The 17,021-nt window shown below is 37.9% G+C and overlaps 1 protein-coding gene across 1 annotated transcript in view; it reads left to right on the top strand.

Moving 5' to 3' along the window:
* Window positions 1-17,021, top strand: part of LOC147678099 (hydroperoxide isomerase ALOXE3-like) — a 234,013-nt gene that overhangs the window by 182,107 nt on the left and 34,885 nt on the right. Inside the window, exon 10 of the mRNA XM_086945961.1 lies at window positions 4,790-4,959. Coding sequence (XP_086802087.1) covers window positions 4,790-4,959 — 170 coding nt within the window. The remainder of the gene's footprint in view (window positions 1-4,789; window positions 4,960-17,021) is intronic.

Raw genomic sequence — 17,021 nt, 5'->3', positions numbered from 1 at the left:
AGGTACGTAAGGCTTGCTCCAGGAACGAATCCGGGGCGGGCCATTTCCTGAAAATGACTTATGGATAATACATAGTGTCTTAAATTGAATTCTTTCCTGGATAAGCAGCCAATGTAGTGTAGCAAGGGCAGGCCTTGCCGAGGAACGTTTGGGAGTGTTCAGAAGCATGCCAGCCGCACAGTTCTGTACTGTTTGTAGTCTTTTAAAGGTAGCCAGAGGGGCTCCCATGTATATAGCATTGGCGTAGTCAAGCTGTGAGAGTACAAGGGCCTGCACCAGTAGCTGTCTTGCACCAAACAGGAGCATGGGGAGTATCTTTCTAAATCTTCTTAGTATGCCATAGCAATTGCCACCACTATACAGGATTGCTCCCTAAAATCAAGATTGCAATCAATCCATACTCCTAGACTCTTTACTCGTTGTTTTGGAGGAGGAGGGGGGCCTAGGCATTTGGGCAACAAATGGTTCAAGTTTAATGGAGCAGACTTCCCCAGGAGCAGAAGTTCAGTCTTGGAACCATTACGTTTTTGAAAAGAGCTGTTCATCCAGTTAGAAACTTTCTGCAAGCAAGTGGCAAATTCAGGGTCGAGTTGGTTAGATTGCTTCAAAGAGACAATAAGTTGTGTATTGTCTGCATTGGTAACAATCTGTACCCCAAATGGAGTACAAATTCAGCCAATGAACTCATGTACTCGTTCAACAACGTGGGGCTCAGGGTAGATCCCTGTGGAACGCCACAAGTCAACGTAATAGGTTTTGAAGAGCATCCCCCTTCGAAAACCGGGTAAACCCTGTTTTGAAGAAAGGACTGTAGCCACTTTAATGCCAGCCCAGTCACTCCAGCATCACTCAGTCTTTGTAGCAGGAGCTGGTGATTGATAGTATCGAAGGCTGCGCTTGGACAGGTGTTTGTACAAGAAGAAAAGGATCCTACTAGATATCCCCTGCCTATACACCTATCTCACCACTCACTTCTCATGAAGTATTTGAGGATACCTCTGCAGTGTACTGAGATTCAGAAATACCTAAATTGTCAAGGCGTGCTGATGTTACAGGTTTGGGTTGCCAATACTCAAAAGAGACTCTCAGGAATCATGACATGGAGATTGGAGGATTTGCAGCTTACGCTTTTGTGCACAGAATAACAACACATACCCCTGGAAAATAAACTATTCCAACCTGTAAGAAAGGCTTGCAGATCCAAAAAAAGAGAATAATCTTGCCCTTTCCTTTAACTGGACATCTCTTAACCAAGCATGAACCAGCTAAGCCATGATCTGTAGAGCGTGCATATGAACTGCACAATATGTAAGTGAAAGCTAGTTTTATGCTTGCTCGTATATTGTCACCATCACATCCTCTGTAACCTAGATTACGGACAGTGGGGTTGGCCTTGCTCCTTCATCAATGTTGTTTGTGTGCCATGTTCGTTCAATATAATTTCTGTGAACTTCGTCCACATGCAGATTCGAAGGCATTTTTATCCCTGGAGAAGGACTTTCATCTAGCCAAGCTTTCCCTAAACAGGTACACGCTTAAAGTCTCTTTACATACACAGGAGAGTGGTGTATTTACTGCATCATCAAATACGGTACATATATTCTTGTAGATATACATTTCACTTACAATACTATATTGTTTTCTTAAAGTAATGCTACTAGTCCAAACTGGTACTGAGGATTCACTTCCTTACTGGATCATTTACTACCACTTACTTACTTGTCAACTTGGTCTTCTGATGGACCCTAATGGCACACTGAGGGAAAAGAGTGTTAGCATTACTTGTCTGATCAAATTCAATTAACAGTGCAACCAATTTGGCTACACAACGAGGACCATAAATCGATAGCCAAGTTCAAGGGTGTTCATTACATGTTAGTGATCAGATTCAGATAGATCAGACTATATAAGTACAGTATGCCAAAAGGGAGGCCAGGCCTCATGAAAAGGTTTAGGCACACAAGAATCAGACATACATGCAGCTTTGAAGCCGCAATATAAAATAACAGCATAAGGATCTTATACTCTCAATACAATCTAACTTGCTATGCATTAGCAGTCTAAATCTTCAAGATACAGTTTAAGGCACATGAGTGCTCAAAGTTCTGATGTTCAGGCAATGCTACAGAAAAAGAGTATGATGAGTTATAGCAAGAGCATTTGAGAAGATTTTTCAGGAGTCTCCAATGGGTCAGAAAGGGTTGGTCTAAGCCACACTTGACAAAATTAATGGAACATTTGTAAGAGTCTCTAAATGTCCATTCAAGGGGCAATGTGATTTGGGAAATCGTTCAGTTCAGAGTCCAAGGAAGGTTCTGCCTAGAATCTGCAGAAAGGCGTTCCGCATGGGAGTTCAGCAAGAAAGTCTGAAGTCATCTACATTCTGCGTTCTGCTTTCTTCTTTCCCTCAACTAGTGCAACAATAAGTTATAATCAATAGAGTCTGTGGGCAACACCCATTTGGTTGCATCATCAATAGAAGTCAATTACATTTGTGTCAATGTCTGTATGGATTCACATGCTACATACTGCACCAGGAGAAAAAATCCCACACTGGATATGAAAACACCGTTTTTGTCACGCGCTCAGGATTTAGTACAACACTCCTTTGTTTGGCTATGGGTCTCTCATGGGTTTGTCATTGAAATTTGCTCCTAGGCCTGTATCAATTGCTGTTACAAGAAATGCATCTATTCTGAGCTAGCAGTTCATGTGAACATCTGCAATGAAAGCAAGTCAGCAAAAATACAGACGCACAGTAGGTTCCCATGGGACACAAATTCAGGCTAACTTAAGACAGTCAGTCAGTCAAATATCTTTATTTCGGTTAATAAAAACCATAAAAGCAATGCAAAATTCATTATTATACATATTAAAATTATACAAATATACAGATATACACATGATTACCGTTTCTTTATGGACTATCTAAAACAGTTAAAATCTTTGATACAAAGAGAAGATACAGTAAAATCAATGTCATAAATCAATGAACCCAGCCCAATTTCAGACTATGCTCAATACAATAAATGCTAAAAAAAAATAATTTGGGGGACAATATTATCCTGGTAATCTGTTCATCTGGGTGAGTCTTATTTTGTTTATACGCGCTGCCGCTACCAAAAAACTGGCTACACTGTATGTGACCTGAACAGAGTCAAGCATTTGTAGATGTAGGAGGACAGGCCTCACCTGGGCAAATTTTAGTTCCTTCATGATTGGGTATAACATTTTTTTGTGGACAACCAAGTAGTGCTCACAGAACATCACTAAGTGAAGCGTGTCCTGTGTAAAAAAACTATCACAGGTACAGGGTGGGGTATTTTCTGGGGTCCCCCACTTCGGATAGGTACCAAGCGTAAGGTGAATGAGGTTGAACCTAAGTCTGACTAAAAGGAAACGATGATAGGGTTTAGTCACGTACTTCAAATAAGGTTCCATGGCTGGGGAGATTGCCAGTTGATAAATTGATCTCACCATAAGTTTCCTAAGTTCAACCTCCTCCCTTTCTAACTCCAGCAGTTTGAGGAAATTACGCTTGATCCACCCTACGTCCTCATTCCTGAGGCCCTGTGGTGATAGGTACATGTCCGGACGCCCCAGCCTCACGCATGCCGCTCTAACATACACAAGCCAGGGTATTCTATCCGCTCTGTCCAAGGCCATACAGTCCTTGAGTATCAGGTGGTTCAACGTGATCTCCTCATTTAGCCAGGTTTTAACCCATCTTAACAGAGTGGCCATTTTTAAGTGATCAGAAATATGCCCCAAACCCACTTCACAGTGAATTGAATATGTAGGGGATGATTGTGGGAGTGACAAAAGGGATCGGATAAACTTATTTTCTATAATTTGGATCCCTGATATTGGGACATAGCCCCAAATATCGGCATATTAAATGAATAATGCACATTTAATATACTTGTGCACATTTAAGCATATACGTATATAATATTTCTTTAGCACTTTTAGTTCATGCTGCAAAAATCATATAACAAGCAATGAAATTGCACGCATTGCATTAGTAAATCCTTTTAGTTGTAATGAAGCATATACACTTTATTGATACATGTCAGGCACTTTATCAATCCACATAAAGAAATTGTTTTCTAAATCAGTCAAAACATCTCTTATTTAATGAAGACTGATTCTAGGTTAAACATCAAATACATTTCCTTCGACATTAGTAAAACATTTTATGTGAGGACTGTAAATTCTATAGGAAAAGCTCTCTGCATCAGCAGTGCCAGTTGCAAGATGTACAAGAATCATTAAGACACGTAAGACCCATGCAAAGTGCACGTTAATTTTGTGTGTCATGTATCTGTCATATTTTAGTTTTAGTGATGTATAAATGTGGGCAATTTTGCGCTGCACAACTACACTGAACTACAACATACAAAATTAATCTTTTAATGAACTGGAGATGCAACATTTTTCAGAGTCAGTGTATTATAAAAAAGTTTCAATGTAGAAACTTACTGCATCGACTATTAGCAGATAACACAAAACCTCAACAAAACATTAGACACCATTTCACACATCAGTTACTTTTAAACTTGGACACACTCTCAGCGATAGTGCATCAAAACGTACACATTAGACAGAACCACTGTCATGTCCAAAACAGTCAAATAAGCTACAGGAGCAAAACATTGGCATCCTTCCTATATATAGAGTGGAACACAATGCCCAAAGTGTATACATTGGTGAATTTGGTCTATGAATAAACCAGACCGGAGAAGCATAGAAAGAAGACCTTACAAGAAACTTCTATTTCCATCCACAGAACACGGCGATTGGGGTAGCTGGCATTGCTGAGCTGATAGCACGAGAGATGGAGAGTATAAATTACACTTCCATGTGCATTGCTGATGATCTCAAATCTCGTGGGGTTGAGTCCTTGCCCAACTTTAACTACAGAGATGATGGGTTGAAGATCTGGTCAGCCATCAAAAGGTGAGGCATGATTTGTTTGTCTGTGGTCTTGGATTGTTTGTTTTTTCAGTGATGACTTGCGTAAGAAAATGTCCCTTTTTTATTTGGTCACACCCATTTTTGCTGCATTGTAGTGCTGGGTTTAAGATTCTGCACACTGCTGTCAATTGCCAATCTATCTGTTTGGAGCTGTAAAACATGTGGGCATTGGTTATTTCCTTATTGGCATATTTAACTTTTCTAGAAGGTAATAGCAAATGGTGGTAAAGCTATACCCATAGCATGGAAAGTTAAATGTAACTTGTGAAATGTGACACTTAGGGGCCCATTAGGATGGCGGGCGGATTGCCCCCACCATGCTGGTGGTAGCCCACGCTGGTTTGGCGGGAGCAATCCGCCCGCCATCCTCACAGAAATGCCCCCTCGCCATATTAGTATGGCCAGGGGACTGCGGCGGACGGAAAGACCGTCCGCCGCTTTTCCGCCCCGGTGGCAAGAAAGGTCTAACATGGTCTAACATGGTGGCGGTGTCTATTATTAATGCAAATGCATTCTTGCATTGTTAGCATTGTGGCGGGCGGTGCTGAGAGCACCGCCCACCACAATGCTAACAATGCAGGATGCGCCCACCACAGTGGCTGGCGCATCCTAATACCCCCCACGGGACCCCCACCCTTACAACTTTGTCCGCCCGCCATCCTAATGGACCCCTTACTGTGCACTTATCGTGCGATCCACTAGTGTAACAGGGAAAAGACAGCATCAGGCCTACTGGTGTAGCCTGACTGCTATATTTGAAATCTGCACCCACACCTGTCAAAACAACTGTTTTGACAGGGGAAAAACCCTCCATTTAATTTTTAATAAGTCACCCTTGTATAGGTCTTGTAACATTCAAGGTATAGTGTATGGTATTTAAAGATGGGACACGTAGAAATGTAATGTTACCGTGTTACAGCAGTGAAAAGCTCCCAAATCAATTTTCACTGTGGTAGGCCCTGGTAGTCCTACAAGATACCCTTCGCGGTGAACGTGTGCTTTACAAATACACGTTAGGCTACAAGAAAACCAGATGGATTGGCAAGTGAGCATTCACCTTTACCAGCGATAGGCAAAAAGGGCCTATTGAGCCAACAAACTAGATGTGAACACACAAAATTCACCTGTCCTGTTTAGACTCCATAAGAGCTTGGTCTGCTGAGGTGCACTCTTGAGAGCGCCTACAAAAGCATCAGTAAAAAGAGTGCTACAGTACAGAAAATACAGAAAAGATTGCATTATGAATTAAGTGCATGCCTGGTGTATCCTTATTGAATGATACAGAAAGGGATCATTGATAGAACGTTCCAGATCTAAAATAGTCACTCAAGCATTATAAAAAATGCTGAAGGGTGCAGTGTTTGGATAAAATATCGAATACAAAATATTGTGCTACAGAAATATTGTGTCAAGAATATTGGAACTACAAATATATTGTGGACAAGTGTTGTTTTGAATTTCATTGTCAAAAATATTGAAGTAGCAAATATTGTTGCATATAACATTTTTTTAGTGTTAATTAGTATGTAATATATTGTATTATTTTATCTTATGTGTTTATAACTGTTTTATTTTGTGTTTAATTTTGATCTTTTTTATTTATTCCTTTTTCTTAATGTTTTAAATTAATTATTGATTTTTATAGTTGCGGGATGTACGGTTATTATGGTATGAGTGGGGAGATTTTTGAAAATTAGGTATTTTAATTTTACATTTTAGGTTAATAATTTTGAAGATGTGTAAATTAATTGTTTTGAATTTTCAAATGTATTTATTATATTATTTTGTATTGTTTTGAATGTTTTAAATGTTATGTAAAATTACACATACTTTTACATTTTCTAAAAAATTAAAAATTAATATTTTCAAAAAAAAGTATGTTTTTTATTTTCACAAAGTAGCATACTTGAATGTATTATCATTTTAAAATAAAAAATATTACATTATATTTAGGAAATTGTTAGACACAATCAAGATGCCAGACCTGGAGTGGGAATAGCAAATGTCACCTCTATAATGTCTTAACACCTTCCCCAAGTTGGTTTAGATTGAAATGGGAATAGTAAATGTCACCCCTTTAGTGTCCAACACCTTCATCCAAGTTCATTTAGTTTGGGGTGGGAATAGTACATGTCACCCTTTTAGTGTCCAAGATTATCTCCAAATTTACTGTTATTAAAAGACATCAGAAATATTTTGTAAGTTTTATTTTTTTACAATTTGTATGTATTGTATAGTTTTACATTTTAACAAAAATATATTTTGAGGACTTATAAAGTGAATTAAAGACATGTTTAAGCGTGAGCGCAAAATCTGTTCCGCTCGCGGATTTCGCTGATTTTTGGTAAATCCGCAATCCGCGAATTCCTGCGAATTTACTGAAAATCCGCGAATCCGCGAGCGGCGGATTCTGGGGGCAAAAGTTCAAGCCTTCAAGCTTGAAGTTGTTGTTGTAACTATTTTAGGATGGCGCCGGCAAACTGCCAGCGCCATCCTAAAATAGTTACAAAGTTAGCTTCAACAGGAAGCACAGGAAGCACTAATAGATCAAATAAAGCAGGTGCTCGAGCACCTGCTTTATTTTATCTATTAGTGAAGCTAATTTAGTAACTATTTTAGGATGGCGCTGGCAGCTTGCTGGCGCCATCCTAAAATAGTTACAGGAAGATGATGGATGGACAGGTCATGCAAGGGACCCCTGCGCACATCGGTGCGATTGCATAGTACCACACACATGGCTGCTGGAACTAGTTGAAGCTCAAATTCAGTGACTCATTAATCAGCCCAAAAACAATCCTGAGCATCGTCGAGGCTGGGCAGGTATGCCTTCCTCCCAAATCTACCATCGAAAATCAGCTGTGATGCTGGATAGAGGCCTTTGTATCCTTGACTTTCACGAGCGCAATCCTCGTGCTGTTCCTGTGACCAGGAGCTTATTTCTCTTCATCTGCTGCTCTGATCGGTCTCTTACCATTTATACACACAAGAGGCACTTGAACTCACACAGAAGACCCCCCCATTAAAAAAATCCGCAAAATCCACGAATCCGCAAATTTGCGGATTTTGTGGATCCGCAAATTCGCGGATCGTGGATCCGCGAAATCCGCCCATGCTTACACAAGTTTATCTTACTTTTTATTTGTAAATCAAAGAATAAATCAGATGTTATATATATTTTTATAATGTACATTTTTAAGTGCAATTTGTCATTGATAACAATATTTAAATATGTTTAATCTTTTTAAAATTAATTCTTTTAACATTATTTTAACATATTGTCAATTACTATATGTTAACTGATTGCAAATATGTTATACTATTATTTAATTTATACTTTACAATTGTTTCAAAACGTTTTACATTTTGAATAATTTTCTAAATCTTTGTTTACATTTATTAAGTTTTCATTTCTATGGGGATAGTCTATTTTTAGTTTCATGTGGCAGCTATTTTTTTTAATGCTAACTTTTATTTTGTAGTCTATTGGTGTTATTTTGGGTAATTTTTACATACTCCAGTTAGAGGATGCTGCTCGTCGGCACAGACAAGTCCTCTTTTTAGGATTTGTTAAGGGTTTTAAGGATAGGATGGATGTTTTAAACTTTGATATAGTGATGTTTGTGAATTATTGTTATATTTACATGTTTTGCACTATTTTGTTGCTTTGCATTTTTTTACGTTGTTATATGAATGCATGGATGTTTCATGTTAAATTAAGTGGTGTTATTTATGTTTTGATGAATAAATGTTATGTATGTGTATTTTTGGGATGGTAATGTATGTGTGGGTGTGTGTTTAATATTACAGGGTTTTGTTTACAAACACTTTCAATGAGAATTTGGAATTTATGATTCTTTTTAAAGGAAATCAGTTTTGGTTTATAAGAAACCAATGGTTTTTACTCAGGTTTTTTTTCTGGGTTTGCCGGACCGGGTGTTTTTTTAAAACTCTTTTTTTTTATGGAACCAACATACTTTAGATTGCTTTGAGGGATTTTTATTGCCCTGTTTATATTTTTTAATTTTGGGGGGTGAACTTTTAAGATTCATTTCCTTCATCTTTTTTGTTAATTGGAGAAAGATCTTCAGCTACAAAACAGTAAGTTTTATTTCCTACTTTTTGTGGGTGGGAAATGTGATACATTGTTTATGTTATGTGTATGTTATTATTATGTGGAATTGTTTGGAATATGTGTTGTATTTATTCGATGTGATTTATTGAATGTTTTTTAATTGGCAGGTTGATTATTGGTATAATCATTTAATATTAAATATATATATTTGTATTATTATTTTTTAAAAGGGTTTGATTGTTGGTTTAGAGTTTGTTGTGTTATTGAGGTTCTTGGTATATTGATATTTAATGTAAAATATGCTTTTGCTATCCTTTCTAAGTAATATCGTCCTTTGTTATTTAGGAAGAGTTTGACTTTAAATTCTAGATTCTTTTATATCAGATTGCTCTATTCTTAGTTCTTGGTAGCATTTCTCTTTTTGCAATTCTTCAATAAATATGTGTAATGTAGGTTGAGTTCTGTCTAGTGTGGATTGGAGGGTATTGTGCCATCCTTCCACTCCTTTGTTTGTTTTGGCCTCCTATGCAAAGGTGCTGTCATAGACATTCCAGTAAGGTATCTGAAATGTGGCTTGGAGTCTGTGTCCTGATTGATGTAGTCTGCCAATCCAAGTGACTTCGAGATAATCCATTAGGGGACTAGGGGGCTGATTAGGATGGCAGATGGTATTATGTCCGCCCACCACCCTATTTTGAAAGCGGGACAAGCTTACAGGCTGTCAGCAGTCCCAACATAGGCATTGTGATGTGACCACGGCGGTCGCAATGCCTATCTTTTGCATTGTGTTGGGTGCTGCTGGCTGCAGCACCCGGCACAATGCAAAAAGGGCATCCATTACACATACCTACACTATATGGTAGACACCCAAAAGTAAGGGCCAGGGGGTGGTGGGCCTGCTAGGGACCCCCCAATGTCCCTTTCCAATGGCCTTTTCATGGTGGGTAAACCGCCATGAAATGGCTGAAGGGAGGGACATCATAATCCTTATGGCGATGCTTGGCAGGCAGTGATTATGGCTGCTTCCGACGCGTTGACTGGCTCTTTAAGCGGGCGATACACATGCTTACGATGGCGGGCCCTAAGTTTGTTTTCGCTTTGTAGGTAGAAAGAGCTTTTTATAGTAGTGGTTGGCTACTTCTGTGACAGGAAAATAGGCTATTACTCTCATTTTTTTAATTTCCAAAGTGAATCGGCTGTCAGTGAAGTATTCTACACTTAGGTCCTGATTCAAAGTTTGGTGATCCGTCTGCCGGCCTGTTATGTCTTTGGGGACTTTGGGTAGTATGGCTTTGAGTATTTTATTTGTGGGTTCATGGGAGCTAGTGCTTGCCTCACTTATATTTTGTAAGATTTCCCTAACTTCTATTTTTGTTTAATTTGGGGAGTGGTTGTGTTCTTTTATTCAGTACATTTCCAGTTTATAGTTTCTGTGGATGCACTTTCTTGGTTTTAGGTGTAGCCCATGTGAATTAATAATTGCTTTCCTTTCTGTGAAGTGATTGATTTGGCGGCTTCAGACACTGTATCTCTAATTAGTAGCTAGTTCAAATATATATTGCAATTTAACTTTTGCTATTAATATGTTAAAAGATGCAGTTACTCGTAATTTGTTTTATTGGATGGATGTTTTCTTGAGATGTTTTACATTGTTTTACAGCTTCTCTTTTGAGCTTGTTTTACATGGAGCAGGTGCTTTTTTTGTTTAAAGAGAAAAAAGTTAGAATAATTAAAAATGGTATTTTATTGCTTTTCTCTAGGTTTATTTTTTGTCTCTTTTTGGGAGAGTTTATACTTTATTATGTATGCATACATACCTTTTTATATGTTCATGGTGCTTTGTTATAGTTGATATTTCCTGACAGTTTGTTGGTTTGCAAGTTATATTTTTTAAGTAGTCTATGTAAAGAGATCAAAGTTACAGAGTATGTTAGAATGCATTTCCTAAATTATATTTGTAGTTTGATCAGAGGAAATATTTAGTTTCAATATACGTATTTCTTAATTGATTATGCAGTTTTTGGGATATATAATTACACTTGTAATCGTTTGTTGTGAGAATCTGGCAAAATGTCCGCCTCTTGCAGTGTTTGTCATTTTTGGAGTATTTCGTTTTTTAATTAATATGCTTTTTATATTGTTGGTTTATTGTTTGATTTTATTGGTTAAAGTTGTGTATAGTTATTTTATTGGTTGGTTAAGTGTAGTTTAAATGTATTTTTATCAATTGAGTCCGTGTTTGGTAAACGCTAACTTATGTTTTCTTTTTTTAGTATAATATATAGTTTAAATTATTTGCATATGAATTTATTTGTTTATATAGTAATTTTTATTTATGTTTGTTCTTAAATGTTTATCGACTATAGGAAGAATATATATTTTGAAAAAACAAAAGGTTCTGTCTTTCAACAGACCTACAATATATGCATTTTTCATTATTTTTTTACTAGTCAATACATTGCGGTGATGGCGAGCAGGGCACTATCTGCAGCAATATAGAGACTCTGTGAGAAAGTGTGCTAAGAATGAGCACAGAAAAAATAACTTGCTGTTGTTGTTAAGAGGGGAATTTCTTCCGCTATGTGCCATGGATGACATTGATTCTCTGGCGGAAGTCCACAGAAGCATCTGACGGACTTGTACTCAATGTTGCATATATTTCTTCTGCTAATTGTTTGGAAGATATAATCCTCTTGCCACAAGGTTGCAAGAAGCTCATGAGTTTGCAATCAGTGCTGCACAACATATGAGTTCTACCAAGTTCTCCTGAAACTGTTGCCCCAGTGCTGGAAGACCATGTGCTGATCGCTGCTGAAACTGTAGCTCCCGCCATGAACTCAAATTCTGAATATCAGAAGCAAGTTGTTTCTACTGGCAGTCTGGAGTTTTTGCATTGAAAGTTTCCAAGGTCCAGTGCAAAATGGGATTAAGGGTCATATGTACAGAAAATAGGTATTGTTATTTCCTAATTGTGATTTTTATCGAATCTCAATTAGGAATTAGCAATTCCTAATATAATAAAGCTTACAAACTTCAGATAGAGATTTCTAATGGGGTCACAAATAGATCTACCTCATAGATATTAATGAGGAAGGTTACAGTTTACTACTTATTAGGAATTGCAGCCATCAGATAGATGGTGGACTGCTGAGGTCAGCAGAACACCATGTCTGTCATTGCTTATTAATAAAAAAATATATATATTTTTAAATTCATCCCATTTCATTATACTATGGCCTGATCTTAAAAAATATTTGTTTCATCATTTACAAAGGGGATCCCATCCCATTTGCGTATCATTACCACCTCCCTTGAAGTGATGGTAACAAATTAATGCTTTGTGACCGTCCGTGAGTCAGTAAGGTGCTCAAAAAGATGTATCCTACCTCAATAAATCACCAGGAATCTTGTCTGGGCTGGGGCCTTTCCAGCACTTATGGTGTCAATGGCCAGGATGGCCTCTTTTAGGCAAAGGTAAGGTTTGTAATTTCTACTAGAGTGTAGATCTGTTTAAGCAACAATGGGAAACCCAATATACCCATTGGAGGCTTGGGCGATATGGTATATAATCGAGTAAATTATACAAAGGGTTTTATTTGATATAAACTATTTGGAATTGAGTTATTTTTCTAAATTCAAGACAATTTTTAAGTATATTACTTGCAGAATGATTTCTTCTAATGAGTTATAGTATCATCAATTTCTGCATGAATATAATCAAGGAAACTGCTTTTTCATTCACTTTGAGATATAAAAATATATCAAAGACACAGGTGTATATATTCAAATAATGTAATTTATCTCATTTCAAAAGATACCAAAAAAGGGTACACAATCATCATATACACAATGCAGCAGGAAGTTATAGTTGTATATACATTTCATACATTTTTCAGTTGCAATTGTGAACACCTTTTTCTCAAATGTATACAAAGAATGCAATCTGATTAATTTATACAAAACAAAATCGTCTAAACTATCCTTTGAGCAGGAGATAGGTGTCGTCGTTGACCTTTTGGTCTGTCACGCTGTCGTCCGCTAGACCATCTTCAGGATAAGTAAATAAAAAACTTGGTTGACCCACTGAGATTAATGCCAAAGGTAATTTATCTTTAAGTTTTCCAAAATTTCAATGAATTTTACACAAGATCAGTCAGCAAAATATATCCAGTATTTATATCGTGCAAAAGGAATTCAATGGCATAAGAGCACTTACCTTTCTTGCTCAAACGGTGGAGCTTTTACGGATACGGTGTGAAGTTTTTATATCTGTTTATAGTTGATTTCTTCCTCGTACATAACAAACTGTTCCTATGAAGGATCGGGCCGGCGGTGGCAATACACCTGCCATCCTAATCAACCCCAAAGTTTCCATCTGAGGTGCACAGTCTTTATTAATCTGAAAAACAGCCATCCAGTTTCCTACTCTAGGCCACATTAGCATCCATTTGCGAGCCCAATGATTCCATTAAAACAGAGAGGATGGTCCCATGTCAATGAAAGCTGGGGTCTTTAATCATTTTTCCAATCAAACCCTCTGGTGGAGTATTACGAATGGCCTAGGTACTTGTCACCATTGTCATCCTACCCCCAGCGCTTGGGCCCTTGAGCTGTGGGAAGCAAACTCCCTGTAGTTATCGATAATATTCAGCATAGCAGGCGATTGACTATTTAATAACATAACTAATCATCACCAAGTCAGTCACTCCTGTTGCCAATGGCCCCAGAGTGTGTCTGCAAGTACAGGGCTACCATGCCAGTTGTATGATGGCTGTCTGGGTCTAATAGGCAAGCACTTTGGAGGGGATGGGGTGGTATACTCCCCCATTTGAACATTTTTGCTGTTATGTAGACTTATAACTATGCCAAACAATAATAATTTTGATGTTGTGTCCTTTAAGGTCTACTGAGCTTCACAAACATTAGAACTTTGCATACATTATATAGTTTGTATTTCAAGGGACCTTGAATTCAGGTGTTCATTTTTGCATCACTATATTGATTAAGATGTTGACCAAAGTGCTGCACACTGATTAGAACCAATGAATACTGAGTGGGTAATTCACAAAACATTAGTTCATTTTCCAGCTTTGCTAATTGTTTTATGATTCACAAACCTGAAAGACATTGTGTCTTGGCATGTGCCTTTCTTCAGCTCCAACTCTGAGTGTGGATGTGCACTGAGCAGAAAAACTGTTTTTTTACCATTAGAGTGAAAAAGACTACAAAATATTTTTTTTCATATGAAAACCTTTTATCCACGTGAAGAATGTTTTTACATCTATACTAAAAAAATGATTATTTGGATTGTTTAAATGCCCTCACAATAACACTTATGTTTAGAATGGCAATAGGTGTGACAAATTCACCATTTTACCACATTTTGTTTTTTAATTCAAAGGTGGTGGACCATCCAAACCTACTTTGCAATAGCCATGCTTCATCTTCTTGCTTGAATGTGCAGACAAACTCATGATTGCCCTTATGCCCTACCACTTTCAACGTTCACCAGCTGCCCCTGGACATTACTAAATTGAATGGAAAATTATTGCTGTCTTCTCTTGCATATACCTTAAAATCCAGCATTCTAGCCCAAAGGGCAACAATAATAAGTACAAAATCAATCTTTGAGTGAGTCTCTCATTTAAATATGAAAGAGATGAGATTAGCAGAATTAGGCCTTCCATTGCAGGCCCACAATCTGTGTTCTTTTGTAAAGTGCACTATTTGCATGGTGGACACATTGCATGGAACTGAGACACCACTATCAAGACACGTAATACTGCAGATCATATCCTCCTCCTTCATCACCAAGTTCAGGCTAATAATAGGTTTGAACGTGCAGTTAAGGTCCCCTTTTGGGATAATTATAACTTTAGGACTTAGCCAATTAAAAAAGATAACTAATAACTCTATAAAAGGGGACTATACATTACTCTTCCTTGGTTGAAGATAAATGTTAAGGCGGTATAGTTGGAGACCTTTTGTCTACTCATTCTTAATCCTAAAATGTCTAGAGAAACAAACCTTGAGATATCAATGTGGACATTTAGTGACATTTTCGTCCAAAGGACAAGTCCCCTTGGTTTACCTCGAGAGAAGGGTGTAGCATTAACATAAAATGTGTTATACCCTGACTTGTATGGTGGATCAAGAAGCTAGGTTTCCTGGAACAGGCAAAAATGGAACTGCTCAATATGCTCTTCTCAAACTGAATTTATCAGTTAATCTAGGAACCCAGCTATGTTCCAAGACACTAAATGAACAGACTCAGTGCGCTTGTTTTCACTAAGCCAAGAACCAGAGAAGGCTACTGCTGTCTTTGTATTAGAACCTTGAAGATGAACATCCTCCTCCTGTTTCTGTGCTATCTAATTTTGGTCTGCTATGTTGCGAGAAATTGAATTTTTGATCAAATGATTTAAAGGTTCCTGAAGCAGAGGGTCGTCATAACAAAAAGATGACTCTTCCCATAAAGAAAAGTTGACTGCCTCCAGGTTTCCTGAGGTATGTCTTCTAGATGGAACATTGGATAAAGGTACCATGTTACCTGAACGATGGTGTATACAAAAGAAAGGTATTGTTTAATGTTTAGCTTAAACCTTTTTGCTGAACTGATCAGTATAAAAGATCTAAGCTCCTTAGAGATCAGACCATCCACTATGTCTTCAGAACTGACAAAAAAGCAAATGTTGTCAAACTAGCCTCCAATACTAATGATGTGCTCCACCCTAACTATGTCTGATCACACAACCGATACAGATTGTCGTTCCTGCCTAATCCAATGAGTAATCCTGTTGTTTAATGAGTCCTCTGGTATGATTTCTAAATTTAGGGACATTGGTCATGTATATTCTATAACCCATATTCCTTTGTGAACCTAGGTTCATTATGATGATGGGATCTAAAATGAGGTATCCATTTGTTAAAGCACATTTTACGATGTAATCTCTCATTAGGTACTTCATAGAAGGGATATTGGGATGAAATATTTTGTGAAGGAACGCCAAAGCCTCCAAAGTAAGCTACTACCTTAGGATGAGGTATTTGTTCTTTAAGTAAACCAACAGCACTTGCGGAACTACTCTTTTTCAACCCAGGTGCCAATGTGAAAGGGTGGTTTCTCGTGGGGTTAGGGGGGGGACACAGAGGTCTAGATTGTCGAATAGGTGGAGTGGGTGCTTGTATGTCTTGCATCTGTAGCTTATCTCTTTTATTTGCTTCCTCTAACATAGCACTCTTCCCCTGTAAATAGCTACTCAAGCCCTCCCTTTGAGCTTCATTATTTGCCAGTAGAATTTCAACCAGTCCTTTTAAGTCCACCACTTCTTCATAAGAGAATCTATTTTAAAATGAATTTCCTTGATCACTACCTCACACTGAGTTTTCAATGACTTGTTAGGAATTACAGCAACGTCATTCGTGTGGTTATTCGTGGGGTCCTCAGATGGCACAAGGGCACGGCTGGTGATTGAATTCATAACATTATCAGCTTGGGGACATACTTCAATTGCCTCTGGCAATTCAAGTGAAGCCAGGGGCAAAAACCTCTTAGTACAGGCATTTGCTGGGGATACATCCACTACTCCAGTAGTAACTGAGCCATTGAAAGATGCCTTGTCCCTGAATACAGCCCACATCCATGCATAGTATCAGAAATTCATATATTAGGGGCCTCATCCAAACAATGTTCATCTCCCTGTCCCTCAATAGAGGTACTACGGATGGCTTCCATACTAGGAGTTGGTAGATGGGCAACACTACTTTTTTGTTTTAAGTTTTATTTTGGAGGCGACAAAACTACTTTTCTATTATCACCTAGTATTGTCTCTACCACTTCAATTAGGTCAGCAGTTTCTGACATAGTGCAATTATTCCTAATGCTCTTCCTGGTTTTTGGGGTGTTTCCTCTTCCAGGTGGTAGCTCTACCACCTTCTACTTCACCATTTTAATTATTATCAATCTGCTACC

The sequence above is a fragment of the Lissotriton vulgaris genome, chromosome 12, assembly GCF_964263255.1.
Source record: "Lissotriton vulgaris chromosome 12, aLisVul1.2, whole genome shotgun sequence".
NCBI classification, from domain to species: Eukaryota; Metazoa; Chordata; class Amphibia; order Caudata; family Salamandridae; genus Lissotriton; species Lissotriton vulgaris.
The sequence above is the reverse complement of the archived record's forward strand: the minus strand, read 5'-3'. Positions and strand labels throughout refer to the sequence as shown.